The sequence below is a fragment of the Mobula birostris genome, chromosome 5 (assembly GCF_030028105.1).
Source record: "Mobula birostris isolate sMobBir1 chromosome 5, sMobBir1.hap1, whole genome shotgun sequence".
NCBI classification, from domain to species: domain Eukaryota; kingdom Metazoa; phylum Chordata; class Chondrichthyes; order Myliobatiformes; family Myliobatidae; genus Mobula; species Mobula birostris.
The window spans coordinates 32,669,796-32,697,508 of NC_092374.1; the positions used below are offsets into that span (position 1 = coordinate 32,669,796).

General features: G+C 40.4%; 1 protein-coding gene across 1 annotated transcript; it reads left to right on the forward strand.

Moving 5' to 3' along the window:
- The first annotated feature begins 1,831 nt into the window (after window positions 1-1,831).
- cenph (centromere protein H) lies at window positions 1,832-26,439 on the forward strand. The gene is made up of 10 exons (XM_072257815.1): window positions 1,832-1,929; window positions 8,380-8,517; window positions 8,992-9,047; window positions 15,134-15,182; window positions 15,326-15,397; window positions 15,931-15,987; window positions 17,086-17,149; window positions 17,908-17,959; window positions 19,970-20,130; window positions 25,031-26,439. The coding sequence occupies exons 1-10, from the start codon at window positions 1,832-1,834 to the stop codon at window positions 25,136-25,138; spliced, it is 855 nt and encodes a 284-aa protein (XP_072113916.1). The 3' UTR covers window positions 25,139-26,439.
- Window positions 26,440-27,713: the final 1,274 nt, after the last annotated feature.

Below are 27,713 nucleotides of genomic sequence, written 5' to 3' on the forward strand. Positions count from 1 at the left end.
GCCATTCGGCCCATCAAGTCTGCTCTGCCATTTTATCATGAGCCGATCCATTCTCCCATTTAGTCCCGCTCCCCTGCCTTCTCACCATAACCTTTGATGCCCTGGCTACTCAGATACCTATCAATCTCTGCCTTAAATACACCCAATGACTTGGCCTCCACTGCTGCCCGTGGCAACAAATTCCATAGATTCACCACCCTCTGGCTAAAAAAATTTCTTTGCATTTCTGTTCTGAACGGGTGCCCTTCAATCCTTAAGTTATGCCCTCTCATACTAGACTCCCCCATCATGGGAAGCAACTTTGCCACATCCACTCTGTCCATGCCTTTCAATATTCGAAATGTTTCTATGAGGTCTCCCCTCATTCTTCTAAACGCCAAGGAATATAGTCCAAGAGCGGACAAATGTTCCTCATATGTTAACCCTCTCATCCCCGGAATCATTCTAGTGAATCTTCTCTGTACCCTCTCCAACGTCAGTACATCCTTTCTTAAATAAGGAGACCAAAACTGCCCACAGTACTCCAAGTGAGGTCTCACCAGCGCCTTATAGAGCCTCAACATCACATCCCTGCTCCTATACTCTATTCCTCTAGAAATGAATGCCAACATTGCATTCGCCTTCTTCACTACTGACTCAACCTGGAGGTTAACTTTAAGGGTATCCTGTACGAGAACTGGACCATATCCATTTTTTGATAGGATTTATCCAAAGAAGGGCCTTAAAACACATCTGTAGAAGTTTGTCTAAGTTTGTTCTAATTGTGCCTTTTCTTGAAAAAAAAACTGCATACTGTAATTTATGTTTAATTGTGAATGCTGCATATCTGATGCTATGTGCCTGTGATGCTGCAGCAAGTACATTTTTCACCTGTACTCACAAACAATAAACTCAACTTTGAAACAGTACTGATACAGATTTTAAATCTGAGACATTGACTTAGATCCCACAGATATTGCTCAATCTACTAAATTCCTCTAGCAGGTGGTCTAAGTCTCCAAATTCCAACATTTGCCGTCCCTCATGTATCTATCTGTATCTCCAAGGCTCTCTGTTCAATCTAGGGTCCCACCATTTATTCTGCAAGTCCTGCCCCAGCTTATCTCACCAAAATACAGTACTCACATTTAGCCAAGTTAAATTCCAATCTGTCAGTCTTTTATACATCTCTCCAGTTCATCTCCATGGTCACCAAAAACATTAACATAAATGACAAACAAGAGTGGACCCAGCATCGAAACCTACAACACACCGCTTTTCACAGAATAACAGCCTCCCACTAATACTTACAGACTCCTACCAAGTCAGATTTAAATCCGGTTGGTAATCAGATCCCATGCGATCTAACCTTTTTTACCATACATGGTGGACCAGAAGCACTTGTACGCAGTAAACAAATTGGATCGCACGCTCACAGAAATGGTAACTGTGCACTGAGAGTTTAGTTCCCTTTCCCAAGCTTCCCTCTGGTTTATTATGCTCCGGATCATGTGGCCTACGTGCTCCATACCTTACCCGAGTTGTTCTTGGATGGGCTGCTACAGGTTCATGTCGAGTTTAGCACCGGCTGCCTCCTCTCCCGCAGCCCCGATCCAGCCCCCACACAACCAGAGCAGCGTCCGACCGTTGTCGCCTGCTCGACCGCCTCCTCTCCCGCTTCAAATTCAAGCGACCCGCCTCCACGGGCGCGACCAATCGACTGCCGACATTATATACCAATCCCCGCCGTTCCTCGGGCACTGTGGGGGCGGGGAATCGCGATTGATGTCGCCGTGAACCAAACAGAATCGAGCTCTGTCAGAAGCCCCGCCCTGAAGCTCCAGCTTGCCCAATGAACATATTGAGCAGGCGAGCAGAAGAATCGTCCGCAATGGAGACGGCGCCGCGCACGGCGGTGGATTCGGGGGAGGGAGCGGCGCGAAATATGGAGTAAGGAATTGAAATGCCTTTGTAGTTTATGTCCGTTCAGTGCTGGGTGCTGATATGCTGCAAGCTGGTAACGTTAGTAAAGAGGATGTGCTGGAATTTTAAAAAAATGGGAGAAGTGGACGGAATATTTCATCCATCAACTATCCAGCTCTTGGCTCCATCCCTCCCCCTCCTGTCTTCTCCTATCATTTTGGATCTCCCCCTCCCCCTCCAACTTTCAAATCTCTTACTAGCTCTTTCATCAGTTAGTCCTGACGAAGGGTCTCGGCCTGAAACGTCGACTGTACCTCTTCCTAGAGATGCTGCCTGGCCTGCTGCGTTCACCAGCAACTTTGATGTGTGTTGCTTGAACTTCCAGCATCTGCAGAATTCCTTGTGTGGATGGGCTATTCCCCAGGTTACTTAGGGAAGCGAAGGAAGAGATGCTGCTTCTTTGGTGATCTTTGTGTCTTCGCTGGCCATAGGAGTAGAATCAAATGATTGGAGGGTGGCAAATGCCATTCCTTTGTTCAAGAAAAGGAGTAGGGAGTTTTTCTTCAGTTATAGGCAAATTATTGGAGAGGATTCCTAGAGGTAGGGTTTACGGGTATTAAATGGAGAGGCATAGTCTGAATAGGGATGGTCAGCATGGTTTTGAGAGGGGCAGATCATGACTCCCAAGTCTGATTGAACTCTTTGAGGATGTGATACAATGCATAATGAAGATAGTGCACTTGAGGTGTACGTGGTTTTTAGTAAGACCTTTGACAGTGTTCCCCGCGGTAGGTTCATTTGGAAAGTCAGGTGGCATTCAGAATTGGCTTGCCACAGAAGACAGAGAGTGGTAGGAGATCTCGCGTATTCTGCTGGAGCTCAGTGTGCTGTGGGGTTCTGTTCTGGGAATTCTCTTTGGGATTTTTATAAATGACTTGGACGAGAAAGTGGCAGATGGAGTTCAATTTGGAAAAATGTGACGTGATATACTTTGAAGGTCGAACGGCTGGATTTATTAGTGTGGAGGAACAGAGGGATTTTGAAGTCCACTTCCACAGATGTACAAGGTTGCTGTACAAGTTAATAGGGAGGTGAAGAAGGCATGTAGAGTATTGTCCTTTACTTGTTGGGAGATTGAGTTCAAGAACCGTGAGGTAATGTTGCAGCTCTGGTTAGTCTATACTTGGAGTATTGTGTTCATTTCTGGTTGCCTCATTATAGGAAGGATATGGAAGCTTTTGAGGGGGTGCAGAGAGATTTACCAGGATGTTAACAACAGGAATTCTGCAGATGCTGGAAATCCAAGCAATACACATCAAAGTTGCTGGTGAACGCAGCAGGCCAGGCAGCATCTCTAGGAAGAGGTACAGTCGACGTTTCAGGCCGAGACCCTTCATCAGGACTAACTGAAGGAAGAGTTAGTAAGAGATTTGAAAGTTGGAGGGGGAGGGGAGATACAAAATGATAGGAGAAGACAGGAGGGGGAGGGATGGAGCCAAGAGCTGGACAGGTGATTGGCAAAGGGGATATGAGAGAATCATGGGACAGGAACCAGAGGATGGGCAAGGGGTATGGTCAGAGGGAGAAAAAGGAGAGTGAGAGAAAGAATGTGCATACCCCACCTCCCCCTCGTACCCCATCCGTTATTTATTTTTATACACACATTCTTTCTCTCACTCTCTTTTTTCTCCCTCTGTCCCTCTGACTATACCACTTGCCCATCCTCTGGTTCCCCCCCCCTTGTCTTTCTCCCCGGATCTCCTGTCCCATGATCCTCTCATATCCCCTTTGCCAATCACCTGTCCAGCTCTTGGCTCCATCCCTCCCTCTCCTGTCTTCTCCTATCATTTTGTATCTCCCCCTCCCACTTTCAAATCTCTTACTAACTCTTCCTTCAGTTAGTCCTGATGAAGGGTCTTGGCCTGAAACGTCGACTGTACCTCTTCCTAGAGATGCTGCCTGGCCCGCTGCGTTCATCAGCAACTTTGATGTGTGTTGTTTACCAGGATGTTGCCTGGATTAGAGAACATTCCTTATTAGGAAGGGTTGAGCGACCTACAGCTCTTTGGAGCAAAGGATGAGAGGTCACTTGACAGAGGTGAACAAGGTGATAAGACGCATAGATACAGTGGATAGCCAGAAACTTTTTTCCAGGGTTGGAGTGGCTAACACCAGGGAGTGTGATTTTAAGGTGATTGGAATAAAGTGTGTGGGCACGTGGCCAAGTGGTTAAGGCATTCGACTAGTGACCTGAAGGTCGTGAGTTCGAGCCCCAGCCGAGGCAGCATGTTGTGTCCTTGAGCAAGGCACTTAACACACAGTGTTCTGCGAAGAAACTGGTGCCAAGCTGTATTGGCCCTTGCCCTTCCCTTGGACAACATCGGTGTCATGGAGAGGGGAGACATGCAGCGTGGGCAATTGCTGGTCTTCCATATAACCTTGCCCAGTCCTGTGCCCTGGAGAGTGAAGAATTTCCAGGCACAGATCCATGGTCTCACAAGACTAACGGATGTCTTTAACGGAGTAAAGTATACGGCGATGTCGGAGGTACTTTTTTTTTTTTAGAGTTTCAGTGTGTGGTGTGCATTGCCAGGATTGTGATAGAGACCGATATGTTGTAAGGGCATTTAAGAAACCTAGGCACATGCATGAAAGAAAAATGGAAGGCTATAGGGGAGGGAAAGGTTATATTGATCTTAAATTAGGTTGAAAGGTCAGCACAACTTTGTGGGCCAAAGGTCCATTACTGTGCTGTACTGTTTACATTCTATATGAATAAGGTTATAAAAGGATACCAGATATGTTAAAGTGCAAAAATCTGGCAAACTACAATGTAGTAAAAATGTAAGATTGTCCATTTTCAAATAAATAATAAAGAAACACATGGCTAAATGATAGATTGGAGGAGATGCAACAGAATGCTTAAATGTAGACAGAGTAAGGTATTAGGAAGACTAACCATCTTAAGGTTTATTTTGAAATAATTGAATGCAAAAATTGATATCCATTTTTCAGTTCTATGGGGTATTCATGTAACTACACTTGGAGTATTATGTACAGTATTGATCTCCTTAGAATCACATGCTCTGTTGGGCCATCGAGTGCCTACCTATAGTAGAGATACAAGAGACTACAGATGCTTTAATCTGGAGTATAAAATAAACTGCTGGAGAAACTCGGCAGGCCAGGCAGCATGTGCAAAGGGCGGGGGGGGGGGGGGGGCGGTACCTGTCCTAATTCAGTTTACCAGCATTTAGTTCTGTGTCTTGGTGATTCAAGTGCTTACCCAAATACTACTTAAATGGGTGGGAGTACCTGACTTCACCACCTCAGACAGCCCCTTCAAATTGCAGCCACACTTCGGGTGAAAATATTTTTCCTCAGAATGCAGCACTGTGCACTTATCAAGGTTGAATGACAGTTGTGATTGTTTGGTGCACCTTTCTAGGTGATCAATATCATCTTATAACCTAAGACTGTTCTCATTACTATTGTTAGGACAACCAATTTTCATGTCATATTCAAACTAATACCTCCTATAATCATATTCAAATCAGTCATGCATAGGACAAATAGTAAGGTTTCAAAGGTACATTTAATGCCAGAGAAATGTATACAATACATATCCTGAAATGTTTTTTCTTCGCAACCATCCACGAAAACAGAGGAGTGCCCCAAGGAGTGAATGACACTTAAATGTTAGAACCCCACAGCCCCCCAGCTCCCCCCTCCCATGCGTAAGCAGCAGCAAAGCAACAATCCCACCGACAAAAGAAAAAGCATCGGCGCCCACCACCAAGCACTCAAGCATGTATCAAAGACAGACTTGCAGTACCCGAAAGACTACTCATTCACCTGGTATTCGACATACCACAGGCTATCTCTGTCCCTAATGAGGGAAGAAGAAGTGTCTCTGTTTCACAGCAAGAGGGGAGACATAACAAACAACTCGCTGATTACGATGTTGAAAGTCTGTTGCGTCGCTTTTTCCGAGCTCTGTGCCCAAAGATCTCAGGTCTCTGGGCACATAGCCAGAGATCTTCTGTCTCCCACGCTACACCGATTTCCTGCCAGGACACCAACCTTCGGTCCACCCATCTCCAGAGCCACGAGATCCTGGAACTCTGAAGGTGAGCTAATCTCTTAGGCTGCATCCTCGGCATATCGAATAACGGCCAGTCGTGAAACTCTGAGAGCAGGTCCCATTCCCGCAAAGAACCCAAGTCAGCGTCTAATTCCAGGTCAGAGTCTTCAAAAGAACCCTGGAAGGGAAGAATAGAGATATTAAAGATAGAAATAGAGCTGTTTCCGAAGATGCAAGCAAAGGAGGCGCCATTGTAAGGGTCCCAACATGAGTCAAAGAGTCGTACAGCATAGAAATGATATTTCCTACTGTATGCATGATGACCTTTTTGCCCATCTATCTATTTGCCCACATTAGGAATGTTCTTTCAAAGCTCTGCCTTTTTAAATATTTGTTTCTCTCACTGACAAAGCCATGCTTCCTATCTTTGATCTACCCCTCCCTTTCCAAGTATTAATCATGTTTCTCATAACTTTTATTTTAACTGAAGTTAGACTCATGGGCCTGTAATTACCTGATTAGTGCCTGGCAGGCCACCTTGAATAAAGGTAACACATTTGCTATCCTCTAATTATAACCTCTAGTTAGTAGAGGTTCTTTTTTTTTTCTCTTTTTTTTTCAAAAAAAAATTATTAACACTTTATTCTTATTGATATATTGCTTAGCTTTGTTAATCAGTTATTTGCTAATTTAATACTTTATTGTATATATTGACACATTGACTTGATTATCTTAATGTATTTTTTGTTGATCTTTAATAATAATTAAAAAAGGTTTTAAAAATGAAATAACCTATGGCCAGTGAAGATGTGAAAATCTCTATCACAACCCCAGCAATCTCTTTTCTAGAATACATCTCATGAGGCCTGAGGATTTATATATCTTTATATAGAGTAAACATCTAAAGCAATCTCCTTTTTAATATCAGCATTGATTGAAATATCCGTGTTCCTCTCCATGAAACCTGCAACTACAATGTCTTTCTCATCCGAATGCATATGAGAAGTGTTCATTTAAGCCCTCATCAACATAGCCCCATGCACAGATTGCCTCGTGATTCCTAATGGGGACCCTGCTTACCCGCTTTTTAATATAAAATGCCCAGGGGAATTTTCTTAATCTGTCAGAGATGTTTCATGGCCCCACTTCATACTAATTTAGTTTTGAAGTCCTCTCCTACATGTTCTGTACTCCTGAAGGGCCTTGCCTTTTTTTCCAGTGTTTATTCCTGCCATCCGCTTCCTTTTTTAAACCTTATCAAATCCTCTATCCCTTGACCTCTTGGGCTTAGCTTCCCTGATTTCACTTTTGCAGGCTGAACTCTCACTGTTTCACTTTTAAGGGACCCCTATTTGTTAGATGTAGGTTTACCCTTGGATAACTTTCCCCTCTGCCTCTGCCAAATCCTGTTTATGATATTGAAACTGGTCTTCCCTCTCCAACCAAGATCACCTTTATCCCTTTCTACAACTATCCTGAAACTTAGTGTTTTGATTAGTATCCTCAAAGTGCTCACCCACAGTTCAGTACTGCCTCTCCTCTATTAGGAATATCTATATACAGTTGTCACTTTTCTTATAGTACCTTTGATGTCCATTCACTTTCTGTTTCCATGCTGGTGATTCTAGCCCTCTACCAACTAGGTTGTTCACAACTTTGGTGTCACAGTAGATCAAAAGAGTTAAGTTTGTATTTAGGCCACTACTGTTCAATTTGTCTATCATGTTGGTTTCCAGTTGAACAGTATCTTGATTTTAAAATTCTCATATTTGATTTAGAAGTTCCTTTCCGGTCTTCTTTCCATCTTTTTAATTCCTTCCAGCTATGTAACTGAGATATCTAGACCCCATCCATTCTAGCTTTTGAACATGCCTGAATTTAATGGTTCATTTAATTTACCTTACTCTCAGTTTGAAAGGCTTTAAGTTGTGGAAAGTCCTCTCTAGTTTCCTCTACCTTAATCCTTAAAAGCCATTTGTTTAGCCAAGCCTTTGCTAAACTCCATTATCTTTTGCATACCTTCACATTAATAATTTAATGGGTAGTGATAGTGTGAGGTGCACATTTTTGCTCTACTAAAAGTGCTATGTAAATAGAAGATGTGTGCCAGCTAATATTCATACCTGAATTACAAAAATCATCTGCTCATTATTATACTGTTATCACCCAGTGTGGGGTGTGCATAATACCCACTAATAATACACATTAATTAAATTTTTACAGCTCTTCTTAAGGATGTGATTTATAGTTCTGATGTACCACTCCACCCTGGAGATTCCTTGGCTTATTTCTGTTCCTAATTGGAATAATTTACTGCACACTTTAAAATTTGTATGTTCACATTATTTGATATCTTGCAATAGCCTATCTACAGTATTTTCTAATATTTATAGAACAGAAAGATCTATCCTACAAAAGCTTGGCAGTTCCTGTATGAAGCTGGGACAGTTGGCACTTGATAATTTCCATGTAACACCAACTGTTGAACAAGAAAATGCTACCGTAATGGACTCTATTCTGCATCTTATGTGGTGAGTAATGGCTGTGCATTTAGTGAGATACAGTAGATTTTCAATATCCCATCACAGCAGAATTATTAATCATAATGATTTTTTGTTGATTTCTATTAGAGCATTAGAGTTTCCAGCCATAGTCTCCTTTTTAATTAATAGAGTGGAGAGCAAGAGGAAGGCACAATATCCCCGAAAGGTCTTTGGAGGATGATGCAAATGGAAAATCAAAACTGGCCAAGGAAATTACTCTTAATTTCTTAAATTTGGTAATATTGTAGGAAAGTAAAAACACATTGTATTGGGATGAATATTAAATTCATTAAAATTCCATGCTGCAAGGCCGTGCCATGTACATGTGGGATTGATCTTATAGTAAAGCTCAATGCCACCTTCAGTCCCGAAAATTTGAAACAAAGGCAAGACGTCTGATTTGTTTACTTTTATAGATGTAAAAATAACAATTGTTTTATGTTTTATATATTTTCTTGATAGGTTAAAGGATCAAGTAACCCAACAAACACTGGAACTAGAAACTGGTGTGAAAGCTTGTAAGATGTTTTGAATTACCTTTTAAGTTATTTTGATTTGCTTCATTTCTTTGTGAAATTTGATCTCTGCAGTTATTATTTCTTCATAGAATCATAGCATGCTTCAGCACAGAAAAGGGTCCTTCGGCCCATCTAGTCTGTGCTAAACTTATTCAGCCTAGACCCATCAACCCGCACTTGGACCATAGCCCTTCGTACCCCTTTCATCCATGTATTTATCAAAGTTTCTCTTAAATGTTGAAATCAAACTCCCATCCAGCACTTCCACGTGCAGCTAGTTCCATACTTGCATAACCCTCTGAGTAAAGAAGTTTCCCCTCAGGTTTCCCCTTAAATATTTCATCTTTCACCCCCTAACCCAATCGATCGCCTCTGATCTGGGCCGACATTTATGTGCCAGGCGGCACCTAATTAATTAGCTTGTTTATTTTGGCTTTTTTCTTAAAGATGTGCTGGGTGCGTTCCGACTACCGCTGCATTCTTCGCGGCAATGTATCAGTCCGCGGCCCGGAGGTTGGGGCCCACTGCCCTAACCTATGACTTCTAGTTCTTGTCTCACCCAGTGTCAGTGGAAAAAGCCTGCTTGCATTTACCCTATCTATAATTTTGTATACCTCTATCAAATCTCCCTCATTCTCCTACACTCCAGGGAATAAATTCTGAACCTATTCAACCTTTCCCTATAACCCAGGTCCTCAAGTCCTGGCAGCATCCTTGTAAATTTTCTCTGTACTCCTTCAATCTTAATATCTTTGCTGTTGGTAGGTGTACTGCATGCAATACTCCAAATTAGACCTCACCAATATCTTCTACAACTTCAACATTCACTGAACATGTTTAGAATAGAATAAAGTTCCTCTGTTTGATGTTATAGTTTGGAGAACTAACATTCATCCAGAATCTAGTGCATAAAAATTTCTAATGCAGGATTGAAGGAGTACTTCATTGGGGTGGTACTGTCCTTAGGGCAAAACATTAAATGTAAGTTCTATATATACTTTTGACTGGACATAAAGGATTGCATAGTGCCATTTTGAAGGAAGACGGTGGAGATGGAGATGTTTTTTGTGGCCTGACCAGTATTTGTCTCCATTAGTATTACTGCAACAGATTATTTAGTCATTATCCTGTTGCTGTTTGTTAGAACTGGCTGTGTGAAAGTTGTTTGCCTTGTTTTCTATGTTGTAACAAGGACTGCATTCCCATAGACAGGAGAAAATCTGTAGATGCTAGAAATCCAAACAACACACATCAAAATGCTGGAGGAACTCAGCAGGCCAGGCAGCATCTATGGAGAAGAGTACAGTTGACGTTTTGGGCCAAGACCCTTCAGCAGGACAGCTGAATTTCTCCAGCATTTTGTGTGTGTTGCTTGCATTCCCATGTTGTTTTATTGGTGGCAAAATGCTTTAGAATGTCCTAGGATCTAGATGTATGTTATAGTATTGTACTTTATTTTATTTTGCCTTTTCCTCCTTTATGTGAAACCATAGAAACTACAGCACAGAAACAGGCCTTTTGGCCCTTCTTGGCTGTGCCAAACCATTTTCTGCCTAGTCCCACTGACCTGCACACAGACCATATCCCTCCATACACCTCCCATCCATGTATCTGTCCAATTTATTCTTAAATGTTAAAAAAGAACCCGCATTTACCACCTCGTCTGGCAGCTCATTCCATACTCTCACCACTCTCTGTGTGAAGAAGCCCCCCCTAATGTTCCCTTTAAACTTTTCCCCCCTCACCCTTAACCCATGACCTCTGGTTCTTTTCTCCCCTAGCCTCAGTGGAAAAAGCCTGCTTGCATTCACTCTATCTATACCCATCATAATTTTATATACTTCTATCAAATCTATTGTTTAATTGCCCTAACACCGGGTTGTCCCCTGCACTAGGATTTGAGCCCCAGCACGTCGATATGCTCTCGGCCTGGACCCTGTTGCCACGTTCTGACCCATACCTGACGTTTACAGATCAACCTGGCATTTAGATCGATCCAACCTCATTCCTGGTTTAGGTGGACAGACTTCGAAACTCCTCTGTTCTGGCTCCTCTCCAATTTGCTTGCTCCAACTCCAGCTCCAACTCCATCTCCAACTCCATCTTGAACATGCCTTGGCCTCGCTCCAGTCACTTCTTGTCGAACATGCCCTGCTCTGACTTGGCATTGCACCCGCATGCCTCGACCGTCGAGTCAGCCTTGGCTTTGCGCGCCTTTTCATTGTTTACGATGATAGCTTACCACAATTTACCCCAGAAAAAGTGTTATTAATGAAGTATTTAATTGTATTTCATGCTTTATGAACCACCAGTAAGCTGTTGCCCAATGTCAGTAGCGCCATCTTAAGCAGGAAGAGCATAAAGATTCATCTTCCATAGCCAGTTAAATTCATAGAGTAATACAGCATGGAGGTGGGCCATTCAGCTTAATTCATCCATGTCAACCAAGATGCATATCTAACTAATCCCATTTGCCTATGTTTGGTCCATATCATTATAAACTTTTCCTATCCATGCACCAGTCCAACTGTCTTTCGTGTTGTAATTTTTCCTGCCTCTAACACTTCCCCTGGCAGTTTGTTCCATATACCCACCTCCTCTGTGGGAAATTCATGTTCCTCAGATCTCTTTAGGCCCCCAGCCTTGATTTACTGTTGGCTCTCTTGGTCTGATGTCTGATTATGAGTTAAAGACCCATTCAATCAAATCTGATGCAGTACCATAATGCATTGTTACGTTGTCTGGGGAATTGCATTTCAGGTGAGATGTTCAGCAAAGTCTGATCTCCCCTACGTTATCACAGTTATTCTATTCTACTTTGAAAGTACTTTGCTGGCTTAGAAATGCTCTGATATCAGGAAACATGCTTTTTTACTTTTCGGATTTAACGCTTAATAAAATTTATGTTAATCCAAAGTCTGCTCACCTATTACACATTTCACAGTTTGAGGATATTGTATTTTGTGCTTTGTTCTCCAAAATCACTCTATAAAATTGCTAGTTTCCCCTTTATGTAATTTTCTTGAGTTTGCTTTCTCCTCTTGCCCTCCAACGTCAACAGTGCTCTGATTTCCTCAAACTGCTGTCTGGAATATAATTCTCCGGAACTTCCGCCATCTCCAATGGGATGCCACCACCAAGCGCATCTTTCCCTTCCCCTCCCCCTACTTCACCATTCTCCATCCCCTTTTCCCTCTCTTGCGTTATCTCCTTGCCTGCCCATCACCTCCTTCTGGTGCTCCACCCACCTTTTCTTTCTTCCATGGCCTTCTGTCCTCTCTTATCAGATTTCCCCCTTCTCCAAACCCTGTATCTCTTTCACCAACAACTTCCCAGCTCTTTACTTCATCCCTCCCCCTCCCGGTTTCACCGATCTCCTTGTGTTTCTCTCTCCCCTCCCCCCACCTTTTAAATCTCCTCATCTTTTTTCTTCAGTCCTGCTGAAGGGTCTCAGCCTGAAATATTGACCATACTTTTTTCCATAGATGCTGCCCCGCCTGCTGAATTCTTCCAGCATTTTGTATGTGTTGTCTGGAATATACTTTACCATTTCTTACATCCTTCCATATGTAGATTTCTCTCCTTTCTCTTCTGTTGCTTTCTATATTCATTGTTTAAAACGTTCATTATTTATTAACATTTACTATGTTGCATAGCTGAAAGTAAGAAGGGAGCTGCCTCTTCGGCCTCTTTTTTAAAAAAAAATGCACTATGTTCCTCTTTCAACAGCTCTCTAAAATAACTCACTATGATAGGTTATTTTATTTCTTTACTTGCTGCATTCTTCAGCTAAGTAGCTGGTATCGTGTGCATTATAATAGAAACATGGAACATCTACAGCACAATACAGGCCCTTCGGCCCACAACGCTGTGCCGAACATGTACTTACTTTAGAAATTACCTAGAGTTACCCATAGTCCTCTATTTTACTAATCTCCATGTACCTATCCAAGAGTCTCTTAAAAGACCCTATTGTATCCACCTCTACCACCGTCACCAGCAGCCCATTCCATGCAATCACCACTCTCTGTGTAAAAAAAAAGTATCCCCTGACGTGTCCTCTGTACTTACTTCCAAGCACCTTAAAACTATGCCCTCCCGTGTTAGCCATTTTAGCCCTGGGAAAAAGCCTCTGACTATCCACACGATCAATGCCTCTCATCATCTTGTACACCTCTTTCAGGTCACCTCTCATCCTCCGTCGCTCCAAGGGGAAAAGGCCAAGTTCACTCAATCTACTCTCATAAGGCCTGCTCCCCAATCCAGGCAACATCCTTATAAATCTCCTCTTCACCTTTTCTATAGTTTCCACATCCTTCCTGTAGTGAGGTGACCAAAACTGAGCACAGTACTCCAAGTGGGGTCTGACCAGGGTCCTATATAGTTGTAACATTACCTCTCGGCTCTTGAACTCAATCCCACTGTTGATGAAAGCCAATACACCATATGCCTTCTTAACCACACAGTCAACCTGCGTAGCAGTTTTGAGTGTCCTATGGACTCTGATCATCCACACTGCCAAGAGTCTTACCATTAATACTATATTCTGCCATCATATATGACATACCAAAATGAACCACCTCACACTTATCTGGGTTGAACTCCATCTGCTACTTCTTAGCCCAGTTTTTCATCCTATCGATGTCTCGCTGTAAACTCTGACAGCCCTCTACACTATCCACAACACTCCAACCTTTGTGTCATCTGCAAATTTACCAACTCATCCTTCCATTTCCTTATCCATGTCATTTATGAAAATCACGAAGGGAAAGGGTCCCAGAACAGATCCCTGAGGCACGCCACTAGTCACTGACCTCCATGCAGAATATGGCCTGTTTACAGCCACTCTGCCTTCTGTGGGTGAGCCAGTTCTGGATCCTCAAAGCAATGTCCCCTTAGATCCCATGCCTCCTTACTTTCTCAATAAGCCTTACATGGGGTACCTTATCAAATGCCTTGCTTTTGACAAGGCCATGCTGACTATTGTGTGGTGTGTGGCCAAATGGTTAGGGCGTTGGGCTCACCATTAGAAGGTCGTGGGTTCAAGTCTCGGCCAAGGCAGCATGTGTGTCTTTGAGCAAGGCACTTAACCACACATTGCTCCAGTCCACCCAGCTGAAAATGGGTACTGGCAAATGCTGGGGGTTAACCTTGCGATAGACTGGCGTCTTATCCGGTGGGCGGGAGTCTCGCACTCTCAGTCGCTTCACACCACAGAAACCGGCATAAGCACTGGCCTGATGGGCCACAAAGCTCGGGGCAGACTTTAACTTTAATGCCAACTATTCCTAATCATATTATGTTTCTCCAAATGTTCATAAATCCTGCCTCTCCGGATCTTCTCCATCCACTTACCAACCATTGACATAAGACTCACTGGTCTATAATTTCCTGGACTATCTTTACTCCCTTTCTTGAATAAGGGAACAACACTTGCAACCCTCCAACCCTCCAGAATCTCCTCCCTCGCCTTCCACAGTAGCCTGGGGTATATCTCATCCGGTCCCAGTGACTGACTTGATGCTTCCCAAAAGCTCCAGCACATCCTCTTTCTTAATGTCCATTTGCTCAAGCTTTCCAGTCTGCTGTAAGTCATCCCTACAATTGCTAAGGTCCTTTTCTGAAGTGAAATAATACATTGGTATATTGGATTGTCCACAGTGTATGTGAATGACACATTGTATACTCCTTTTTTAGGAGTTAAAAGAAAAAATATCTTGCAGAAAATTCTTTATTCATTGCAAATTTAATGACTAAAATAATTTCTAGTACTTTTGAGGTTCTAAACTGAAAGAAAAAAGTAAAATTGAACAAATGGTCAATGAGAGATCCTAATCAAAAGACCTTCATTTCTTGGTCTATAAAATGACCAGTAAAACTCAGTAAAAAATATTAAACAAGTAGCCAAAAGTTGTTGCAACACATATAAAAGTTGCTGGTGAATGCAGCAGGCCAAGCAGCATCTCTAGGAAGAGGTACAGTCGACGTTTCAGTCCGAGACCCTTCGTCAGACCCTTTGTTTAGCCAAAAGTTGTTGTTTTTTTTTTGGGACCAAAATTAATTAGTATTTGTATTTTTTTAACCAGGTCTTGAAACTAATTCAGGGACTGTGTCGGAAGATAATTTGAAAGAAACGTATGTTTATTCAGTTTATTATTCTACTGTGAAGTAAAAGATGGATTATCTTTTGTCTTAGTACAGTATTATTTTCATTTTGAGAAATCATTAGGAAGTCAACATTAATTATGGAATGATTATTTTCTTTTGCATGTTGTAAGAATTCAAGTGATTGAAAGGGAATTAGAAGATGTATCAATCTCTTTCCAGCAGAAGAACATGGCCCTCCATAGGTATGAAAAAATCCAGGATTCATTGTTGCGTTTTGGCTCTCAAGGCCAGTATTTGTTGTCTATACATTCTACCTATGCACCTTTACTTATCGAGCATTGAAAGATGTTTATCAAGAATGGGTGGAAACATGCTTGGGTATATACTATGCTAATTCCGCAATTCTGTAATCACCGGTCATCAATTGGAAAAATATTTTATGGGTTATGCATGCAAATAGAATTAAATATGTATATGGTATATTTATCCATTGTGCTTCAGACTAAGTAGGAGCCCCATTCTTTTTGTAAAATCCAGGTAAATTAAGGCAGTGGCCCATCTGTGACAAGCTGCATGTTATATTACATATCTGTCATAGGCTGGATCTCTCTGTGAAGCAGTAAAATCATCTTGATGACAATCAGTTCTTTACCACCTGGCTAACCAAATCTGAAGAAATCTAGGAGTAGACTACAAGTTTTACAGCTTTCAGGTTGGTTTCTTAGCTTCTGGAATGAAGAAATGAAAAGACGTTTGACCTTCTGATATTTTGCAGACTTCAGTACACACATGCTCTACGCGAAGCAGCGCAAATGAATGATAAAGAAGGGAAGTAAGTATTTCCAGTGCCTGATTTAGTAAATACTGTGTTATCTTCATTCAAATACATCAGGTTTAAAGACAAAGTAGATTTTTAAAATTACTTTAGAATGAAAGCACCTTAGCTTCTTTAATCTCTACTTGATTTAAAATTGGGTTTCAGCACTCTTTAAACTTTCAACCATATGAATCAGGGTAGGTATAAACCACTTGGTCTCAAGGCCTGCACTGCCATTTAATAATGGCTGATGTGACTGTAACCTCAATCTGCATTCAGTTTCCAACTGCAGCTCATCGGGAATCTGTCTAGTTTTTCCAGTATTTATATGATGAATGAAAGGACCTTATTTAATTGTAGAGACATAAAGCATGCAAACTGGCCCTATGGCCTGCCATGACCATACCCATCATCAAGTGCCCATTTATACTAAACCCACTTACCAGCTCTCAGTTCCTAGCCTTCTATGCCTTGGCAATTCAAAGCCTCACTTTTCATTTCAACAATATAATTATTTGTTGTTATTAATGTAAAATTACTCCTCAATAACTTTCTTTATTCTAACACTGATAATTCTGTTGCTTTACATTATCACTTATTCTGTCATTCTAAAAATTCCTTAGTTTGGCGATTGAAATAAAAATTTCTATTAAAAAAAGGACTTGAAATATTTTCTGTCTCACTTGGCCTACTAGTTTTTTCAGCATTCTGACTTTTTTTCCCCCAAATTTCCTACAACTGTTGTACTCAGTTTGTAAGATTCCAACATATCCTTTTGATTTCTTTTCTTTCTGACTGCTGGCACTGAAAGTAATTGTTGCCTGCATATTTTGGTTTCCACTCCATCACAGGCATCCCAAATCCTTTTCAACTCTTTACCTCTCTTCAAATTAAAACACGCTTATTTTCTGTCTTTCCTGCTCAGATTAATTGACCTGAAATGCTTAATCTGTTTCTCTCTCCACAGATGCTGTTCTACCTGCTGACTGTTTATGACATTTTCTATTTTTGTTTGGAATGTTGCTAGTGTTATTCTGAAAATGGAAGTAATTCTGAAGTTCTCAGTAAGATCCACTCAAGTTTATTATTTAATGAATTGTTTCTTGTTTTAAGGTTGATAATGGAAACAATTAATCACTCTTTAGATCTCTGTTCTGAGATTATAGCAACCCAGAAGGTATGTTGAATAAAATTAATCTGTCACGTATTTGGAGTTAACATTCACTGCTGGTTTTAACTTTTCTTTCAAATCAGAAGAATTTTATAAAGCACATTTAGCTGCTGTTGTTGCTATTTCTAAAAATGAAATAAATGTAATAGAAATGTTTTTTCTCTCTATTCTCATTCATTTCCTCCTATTGTATCTCTGCAGACATATCATCTGTAATCAATAAGACTCTACCATCCTCACTCAATTTTCATGATGACTAAATCTTTCATCCATTTTGGCATGTTCTTCGATGTATTACAAACAATCTTTTTGTTACTCTATTTCTCTCCCTTCCCTAGGACTTGAAACATATTTGATTTCTAGTTCTTCCTGGTTCTGTTGAAAGGTCATCAACCTGAAATTTGAATTCTGTTTTTCCTCATTCTATCTCTTCAGCTGCTGACTGACTTGCTGAGAATTTGGAGTACTCTCAGATTTGTACTTTGCTTGTTCAAATTAATGAACGCTATTCCTAAATTGGGGCTTAAGGATATTGTTGAAGTAAAATGGCAATAATTTAACATTTTGCTGAGTTTGGTCTGCAAGAGTCTGCTGCTAGCACACTACTTAAAGCTCCATTACTCAGCACTGATATAAATTAAATCTTATTTAAAATACTGTTTTATATTAATTATACTTTTCCTTTAGCTTTGTATTCAAATTGTTAATTAATCTATTATAATTCACACTTGTGGAAATCTAGTCATTTTTTTGTTTTGTTGTAGGAAGTTCAGACTTTGGAAAATGCCGTGTTTGAAGTTCAAAAGCAAAGACTATGTAATTATAATTTTAATGCAATACATTTGGTTTAAAATTAATTCAATAGAGTGCACTACTGGCATATTATTTTAGTAATAAATTTATTCCTTCTCCTTTCAATATACAACATTCCTCTTGGAACCAATTTCAAAATGTATAATGGATTTTGTTCTCTTTTAACGTTCATATATTAGAATGCTAAGATTGAGAGACAGAACTGTATGGGAGAATAAGGCCATATGAGTTTAAAAGTATTGCAGGTAATGGAGATGCAGTGAATTTCAAAATGATGCAGGAAGGAAGGCAGTAATTTTAAAAAGAGTTTGGGAGATGGGAACATGAGTTTAAAGCAAAATTATGAGATATATAAAGTTTGATTTGTATTAATAAAATAATAAATAAATTTTAAGATGATTCTTTAGCCCTTTATCACTTCCACCTATCACCTCCCAGCTTCTTGCATCATTCCCACTCTCCCCCTCCCTCACCTGTCAATCAATTCCTCCTCAGGGATCCACCTATCACTCATCAGCTTTTGCTTCACACCTTCACCCCATCTTTTTATACTGACTGTCTCCCCTCTTTCTTTTCAGTCCTAATGAAGGATCTTGACCCAAGAGTCAACTGTTCATTTCCCTCCATAGATTCTGCCTGACCACTAAGTTCCTCCAGCATTCTGTATGTTGCTCCAGAATTCCAGCACCTGCAGTCTCTTGTGTCCCTTGGTCCTTTAGGTTATCTATGCAGTGAGTTGATCTAATAAATAGAAGCTCGGCCAGGTACCCCAGTTCTATCCTGTGTCACATGGGAACTATATTTCAAGTATTCTGGATAACTACAGATGCATGAAATGTTGTCAGCTAAGGGAGCTGGAGCTCTGGGTTATAAGCTGAAATACCAGCTGTGTGGCATTTTTTAGGATATGGTTACCCTGCAGGTTAAAATGTAGGTCGATAAGGAATAGGTGACTGTTGAACAAACAAAACTAAGTAGGAAGGTAGTTCAGTAGGCCACTGACGACACCTTGATCTCCAACCCAGTATTCTGTTTTGAGTATTGGAGAAGCAGAGGGAAGTTCAGCCACAAGGAAGGCTGCAGCATACTGGGTGGCTTATCTGTTCAAGAAGGGGGAGGAATTCTAAGGTTGTTGGGGAGCAAAAAGAGGCAATAGAGAATGCTATTGTTTGGCCTTTTACAGTCATGTGTGATTCCAAGTTGGTGTGTTGCATTCCTGGTGCCAGGATCAAGGAGACCACTGAGTGGCTGCAGAAAATTCTTGAGGGAAAGGGTGACCCACCAGAGGTTATGGTCTAAGTCAGTACCTGTGACCTGTATAGTAATTGGGAGTGGTCCTTTCGGCAGATTTTAGGGAGTCTGTGACGAGATTTAGAAGCAGGTGTTTGAAAAGTAGTAATCTCTGAATTTAACCACAGCTGGAGTACTGTGGGCAGTTCTGTCACCACCTGATATGAAGGATGAGACTGCACTGGAGAGGGAGCAGAAGTGACTTGCCAGGGTGTTGCCTGGAAATGGACGTTTCGGTCATGAGAAAAGACTGAATAAACTGGGTTTGTTTTTTTAGGAGCAGATGAGGCTGAGGAGAAACCCAATGGAGATTTGCAATATGATGAGGAACATAGATAGAATTGAAAGAAGGAATCTCTTCTGTGCAGAGCTGGGGTGAAAGAGTCTTGATGGGATCTGAGAAACATTGGGGGGGGGGATTAGTTGGAATCCAGAATATATTGCCTGAGGCTGGGAAGGGGCAGGTATATCACATCATTTTTGAGCATCGAGGTGAGCATTTCTATTATACACGAACCCTGTGAACTGCTGCAAATGTTACGGACCATTGGGATTGGTTCAAAATAAAACACAGCTGTGGGAGTGGATAATATGTTAGAAGGATCATTGAGTGAACCTATACCAATTGAAGTGAAGAACAAAAATGAAGAAAGTCCACTTAAGGGCAAATATCAAAGTCCTCTATAAATGAAACAGTGTGTGTATTTTTTTTCTCTGATTTAGTGTTGAAACGAAAAATGCAAGGTGTATTAAAAGACATGAGAGCTGAAAAGATGAAGCAGCAACAATTGCTACAGCAGTTAGAGAAGGAACTTCCAAGACGTGGAGAAAAAAACTTGCAAGAACACTTTAAAATGGTGACATTAATTCAGAAGGTTTTGCAGGTAGAGATTATTAATACAAAATAATATTGTATGCTTTATTTTTTAATACAGAAAATGTCATCTTTGTATTTACTTCAAGCTGCTCTCTACACCATCCTGCTCCCTACTCCCACCTTCTTAGTTGAATATCCTGTCTGTTTCTAATGTAGTTTCATGTAAAATGAATTCTTATGAGAACGTTGACAAATTTTATGGCTAATCATATGATCTAGGATTGCAGTCCAATTTTTTCCACTATATAGTTTTCATTCTATGATTTTTTTTCTCCTCTTAGTCAGCACAATTCATGGACTGAAAATTGTATATGTGTGTCCACCCAAGTGTTGGCAGGCTGCTGAACTACTTTGAACATCACAACTAAGTCCAATCCTGGCTTCTTAGCACATAAACATACAAAGAAATATTTATATCCAGGCAGGCCCATTGAAGGGTACAGGGCTACCTGCAGAATTATTTTACAGAGCTGAGTTGAAAATTAAAAAGCAGGATTACTACCTGTGCCACATGCTAGTTAGGTTAGAAATAGATACACAGTGCAATTCATTTGTGGCTGCAGGAAAGAGGGCTCCAGATTTATGGATCACCAGGTTCTCTCTTCTAGGACAGGTGGAATCCGTACAAATAAGATGGTTTGATTCTGAACTGGAGGGGAACTGATGTCGTTGCTGGTGCTGCTCAAGGAGGATTTAAACTAGAGTGTTAGGGTGATAGGGACCACGGTAGCAGGACAACAGATGGTAGGGATGAGGGCAAGAAAGATGGAGTGACAAATAAGACAAAGAAGAAGAACAGCTGATAAACATTGTGGGACTGATGGGCTGAAATGCATTTGTTTATTTCAGTGCTAGGAGTATATGGGGAAGGAGGATGATCTTAGAGCCTGGATCAGTACATAGAATTACAATATTGTTGCCATTATAGAGACATGGCCGTGTGAAGAACAGGACAGGCAGCTCAATATTGCTGGATTTCATTATTTCAGATGGTGGGGTTGTGTTGCTGATAATGGAGAATGTTATAGCTGTGTTCAGGGAGGGCATACTGGAGGGCTCATTCTCGGAGGCAATTTGGATGGAGCTCCAAAACAGGAAAGGTGTTATCAGCCTGATGGGATTATAGCAGTGGTCCCCAACCTCCGGGCCGCGGACCGATACATTGCCACGAAGAATGTAGTGGTGCAGCGGTGGCCAGAACGCACCCAGCACATCTTGAAGAAAAAAGCCGAAATAAACAAACTAATTAATTAGGTGCCGCTGGGCACCTAAATGTTGGCCCAGATCAGAGGCAATGCAATCGGCTATCGGCTCTGATCTGGCCTGACATTTACATGCAGGGCGGCACCTAATTAATTAGCTTGTTTATTTTGGCTTTTTTCTTAAAGATGTGCTGGGTGTGTCCCGGCCACCGCTGCATTCTTCGCGGCCCGGAGGCTGGGGACCACTGGATTATAGGACCCATTAGCCAGTCAGTAGTGGAGAAGAAATACGGGAGAATGGGAAGAGACAGAAATAACAAGATTGTCATAGCGGGTCATTTTTAACTTCCCCAGTATTGATTAAAACTTCCTTAAAATACGAGAAGTTCAGATGGGGTGGGGTTTCTTAATACAGTCAAGAGGAGTTCTTGAAACAGTATGTTGAGAATCCAACTAGAGGAGAGAACATACTGGGCCTGGTTTTGAGAAATGAGCCAGGCCAGGGGGCAGACCTGATAGTGGGTGAACATTTTAAGATAGTTCTGAATAATAATATAATTAATTCTTGTAGGTAGGTACTAAATTAGGGGAGGGAGAATTGCAACAGGAGCTACAGGATATTGACTGGGAGCAACTGCTGTCAGACATACGGAAGTTGTTTAAGGACCAGCATGTCCTGCTAAGGAGTAATGACAAGGATGGTACAGTATGGGAACCTTGGATGACCCTGAAGAGCCCTAAGTTTAGTTAGGAAGGGAAAACGGAAGCATATATAAGGTTTAGGTACCTAAAATCAGACTGATCCCTTGTGGAAGATAAGTACATGCTCAAGCAGATGATTAGAAAGGCCATAAGAGGCCATGATATGTTCTTGGAGAGCAGCGTTAAGGAGAGTCCACTTGATGATAGAGGAGGGAATTTGTACTTGGAGTCAGAGCAAGTGGCTGAGGTACTAAATAAGTACTTGTGTTGGTACGTACTTTGAAAGGATTTGGAGGATAGTGAAAACAGTAGGACAGGCTAACCTGCTGGGGATTTTGAAATAAAGGAAGAGATGGTGACAGATTTTCTGAAAAATGTTAAGGTGGATAAATACCCAAGCATATATCCTAGAATACTGGAAAAATAAACAAATGACATTTCTGAGGCTTTGACAAAGATCTTTATGTCTTCATTAGCAACAAGCAAGGTCCCAGAGCACTTGAGAGGAGCAAATGTTGTGTCTTTGTTCAAGAAAGGAGATGGGGATAATCCAGATAATTGTAGATGAGTAAGACTCAAGTCACTGACAGGGAAGGTACTGAAGAAGATTCTAAGGGGTAAGATTTATATGCATTGTTTGGGCATAGCCTGCTTAGGGACAGTCAGTATTGGCTTTGTGCATGGAGATCATGCCTACAGTTTTTGAGGTGGTGACAAAGGTGCTTGATAAGGGTAAGGCAGTGGATGTTATCTGTGCGGAATTTAGTATGGCATTTGATAAGGTCCCTCATAATTGCAAGTTTGAATTCCTAATTGGCTTGCCCATGGAGGCCAGAGAGTAGGGGTAGGAGGCTGTTATTCTGGTTGAAGGTCCGTGACCAGTGTTTTTCCACAATGATTGGGGCTAGGATATATTAATAATTTAGATGAAAATGTAATTGGGTGGATTAGCAAATTTGTGGATGACACTGTGATTACTGGAATTGTGGACAGTGTAAAGATCTGTCAAAGAATACAGTGGGATATATGGGCAGAGAAGTTGAATATGGAGTTTAATTTGGGCAAGTTAAAATGGCTACACAAGTGGATTACTGTAGGTGATAGAGAAGGCATATGGCCTGCTTGCATTCATTGGAGTAGAGTATATGAGTAGGGATGTCACGCTGCAGCTATTTAAAGCACTATTCAGATTGTACTTGGAGTATTGTTGCAGTCCTGGTAATTCCATTATAGGAAGGATGTGGAGACTGTGGAAGGGTGCACAAGAGGTTTATCATGATTAGAGGGTCTGAGCTATAAGGAGAAGTTGAATAAACTTGGGCTGTTTATTCTAGAGCAGGGATTCCCAACTTTTTTTCATCCCATAGACTCTTGCCATTAACCGAGGGGACCGTGGACCCCGGACCCCAGATTGGGAACCCCTGCTGTAGTGTGTCAGAGGCCGAGGGTAGACCTGACAGAGGTTTTTTTTTAATGATAGATGCAGAGAGTCAGAATCTTCCCAAGGGCAGAAATGTCAAACATGCTTTTAGGTGGGGGAGGAGAAATTTAAAGACAACGTGTCAGGCATTTTTTTTTACACAGAGTGTAGTACATTTGCAGTGGAAGCAGGCAGTTTGGTGAAGTTTAAGAGACTTAAATAGACACATGAATATTAAGGAAATGCAGGGATATTGGTAACAGGAGGAAGACATTTAGTATAAATTGGCGTCAAGAGTGACACAATATCATGGGCTGTACGACATGTCCAGTGCTGTACTGTTCTATGCTCCGAAAGTAAATCCTTTCTATTATTCACATAGAAGTATCTTGCAACAATAAATTGATTTAAATTGCAGTCACAATTACATAGGAAACATAACTTCTGTTTTGCATACACACAGCTACTACAAACCACAATAATTATTGAATTAAGTGCCAATCAGTCCCAATACGGGAGTCAGGTCTCTGGTTTAATTCAGTTTCTGGGACAGCAACATAACCTCTAAATGCCTTTTGGATGTGCCAAGGGAATAGCTATGAGAATGAGGGATAAAGAAAAACTACTGCAATTGCTGAAAGTCCCTTATTTTAAACAGAAGATAGTGGAAATTCAGTTTTGGGCAGTGGCTATGATGAGAGGAAGATGTTTTATATCAATAACTTCTTATTTCATAACCAACTGATATACGAGAGCAAAAATGAAAAAGGGAAGGGTGAAATACCTGGAGACCTAAAGGAAAATGATGGAAGAAAATGGCACATGCCCCATCACTGAAATGTTCCTACAACCAATGATCTCACTTTAAGGACTCTATCTCATTATTTCATGTTCTCGTTATGTATTACTATTTATTTATATTTGCATTTGCACCGTTTGTTGTCTTCTGCCTTCTGACCAATCTTTCACTGATTCTGTTATAATTAATATTCTATAGATTTGCTGACTATGCTGACAAGAAAATGAATCGTAGGGCTGTATATGGTGACATGTATATACTTTGATAGTAACATTTTCTTTGAACTTTGTACTTGCATACCCTCTGTGCCTCTGATGCATCTCTGCTGTTTTATTATTGTTACATCTTTTCAAACTGGCACAACTTGGTCATCTACTTTCTGCTTAATAAGACCTTATATTTTTCTAGCTGCTCCTTTTCTCTGCCACACCTTTTTGGGTGACACCAACAATTACTTTTTGTCCCATGTGCTTCTAGTATATTCTGTTTTAATAAGGACCCTGGCTTATTCATGAGAATAGTATCTCTGATAATGATTAAGTACTCAAAGTTAAATGTAGTTCTGCTTTGGCAGTCCCATATGAATCCAACTACCTTGACACAAACTGAAAATTATTTGTATTTGGAATAAAAGGCTGCTGTTCTCTTCTACATGTTGATTTTATTATTAGAGGTTGATGAAATGTAAAATAGGTAGAAACATTGATGAGTTGTCTTGTTAATCATGTACATTCTTACTAATGTTTTGAAAATTAATCAGGAATATTAATTTGTATTTTTACAGGGCGTTATTCTTGCTAGTGGAGTGAACTGGGCCAATGATTCTGAATTGAAAGAAATAGTTTTGCAGTTGGAGAATAATCCACTTGAAGAAACAGATTCAATCCACTGATAGATTGCATTTGATGGGAAGGACAAAATGAAGTCCAATGTAATTTACAAAGTAATTCTTTACATTAAATACCTTTCCCATCCCATCACTGTCTGGTTTCCACCATAATGTGGAAAGCTGAATTTTTGAACACCTTCTGGTCTGAAGAGCCAGACCTTGCTGGCCTGCAGTGCTCTGTCCCCTATGCCTACCTGTCCCTATCCTATCTGGATGAGCTGGGCCAGCGTTTATGACTCTATCCCAGAGTCCAGTGAGGACAAGAGCCTTAAGTGGGTATTGTGATGGGGCTCTGCCCCTAAATTCCCCAACAGTAAACAAAGCTTTTAATTGATTAAAATACTGTAAATTTAATCATTTTTAATGTATCTGCCATTTATTGAAAGACTATTGAAATTATTTAAAAAATACATTTAAAATTCTTAAATTTAAAGTGTATTATTAACTAAAAACAAATAATTAAATTTTGTTATTTAAAAGTGCCTTCCCCACTTTTTGCCTGTTGTCTCCATGTAAGATCAATGGGATGTGGGGTCATATGCCAGATCAGAACCAGACCTGAGAGGCTTTTCTTTTTCCATGCCTCCCATTCTACTTGGCCCCTTCTCCCATCTCCCAGATGTAATTCTGATATCGCCAAGACCAGCAAGCACACCTGAATTTTTTTCTAGGGGCAGAGAAAACTAATACCTTTTGCCCTTTCAAAGTTTGTCACTTAATTCTTCACTGTTTTTGATGCAGCATGCAAGACTGGGTTTTCAGTTTAATTGGTGGAATTCTGGCAGTGCAGTGGTCAACAAAAGTGCATTTCCAATTTGTTTCCAACTGTAGAGTTGCTTTTTTTTGCTGAGTTTTTTTTACGGTAGTTTAAATTGTGATTAAATGTAGTTTGTATCTTAGCCTTCTTATCTGTGGTGAATATAAATTGGGAGGGAATTAGAATTAACTGAAAGAAATTCTCAGTGAAAAATTAGCTAAATTATTTGACGGAATACTTTGTTGATATTGTAGTTATTTCTTTCCCTTTAATCCTGTCCATAACGAATGTTCTTGTAAATATTTTTCTGCTTTCTCATTAATATTTAATGTCTTTGTAAATATAAATACTAATATGATAAGAATGTGCCCATTATAAGGGGATAAATCATTTCAGAATGTAAATCTTAAGTACATATGACAATATTGTGCATGCAACTTTATCCTTTAGTATAAAGCTTGAGTCGCATGACTATATGCAGTAATTCCATTTTATGTAAAAGGAGCAAAGATATGGCAATGGCTATAAAATCAATAAAAATGAATGGTTGGCTTGTTTTCATCTGTTCAGTGTGAAGTTTTATTTTTATTTTAGTTTGCACATTTCTCAGGTTAATTTCATTTATTTTTGGATATTTTAATGAAGTACATAATTCATACTTTTTGGACTGAATCCTGTGTATAAGCTAAAATGGTGTACAGTATTATTCAATTTAAAATTGATTGATTCCATTTATTAATTTATTCCCAGAGGCTTATTTATTCCAAAACTGCAGTTGATTTTTAAAGCCCTTCTCCCAACCTTCATAAATAGATTTGAACTCTAGTCATATCAGGATATTTGTCTCTACTAATAATTTAATATTAAGCTGAAATTGTGAATTTGAATTATATTCACTTTACACCGCACGCTGTCGGAGCAGTGCTGCCAGGATAATCATGGACATGACCCACCCAGCCAACACACTTTTCGTCCCTCTTCCCTCTGGGAGAAGGTTCAAGAGCTTGAAGACTCATACGGCCAGATTTGGGAACAGTTTCTTTCCAACTGAGATAAGACTGCTGAACGGATCCTGACCCGGATCTAGGCCATACCCTCCAAATATTTGGAGCTGCCTCTCGTTTTTTTTTTGCACTACCTTGCTTTCCCTTTTCTATTTTCTATTTATGATTTATAATTTAAATTTTTAATATTTACTATCGATTTGTACTCTAGGGAGCACGAAGAGCAGAATCAAATATCCCTGTGATGATTGTACGCTCTAGTATCAATTGTTTGGCAGCAATAAAATATTCTATGCAGATAATTTATATTTTACCAATGCATACAAAACATTCATTCCAAGAAAGCAAATAAAATATAGCAAATACTAAATCTGACAAAAAATTGGCAAAGCAAAGCAAATTATGGTGTTGGAGGAATGGAGCAACCTCTGTTTGTCCAACCTTATGAGCTTACAATAGCCCATTACCTTTCATCACATTCTTGGGGATCCCACAATACTAACCCATGTTACAGAATCTACCACCAGTAAGGAAAGTGGCAACCATGTAGAAATCAATAAGGTCACAAGGCTATTTATCTGTGATAAAACAGCTCGATATTAGTAGTTGATTTTTAATAGGTTGGGGTAAGCTGATTTAGACTTGCAAAATAAAATATTTCCCACAGGGAAATCTGAAAGAGTATTGATAATGGCTGGGGTCATCCGTCTTGTCAAGACACTATACAGAAGAAGGCTATGCAAACCACTTCAGTAGAAAAAATTGCCAAGAACAACTATGGTCTCAGAAAGACCATGATCGCCCACGTCATACGACA

Coding starts and splice junctions, on each gene's coding strand:
- cenph (XM_072257815.1), top strand. CDS start 1,832: ATGAACATATTGAGCAGGCGAGCAGAAGAATCGTCCGCAATGGAGACG. Junction 1,930..8,379: donor GGAGCGGCGCGAAATATGGA/GTAAGGAATTGA, acceptor TAATATTTATAG/AACAGAAAGATCTATCCTAC. Junction 17,960..19,969: donor AGTTCAAAAGCAAAGACTAT/GTAATTATAATT, acceptor TCTCTGATTTAG/TGTTGAAACGAAAAATGCAA.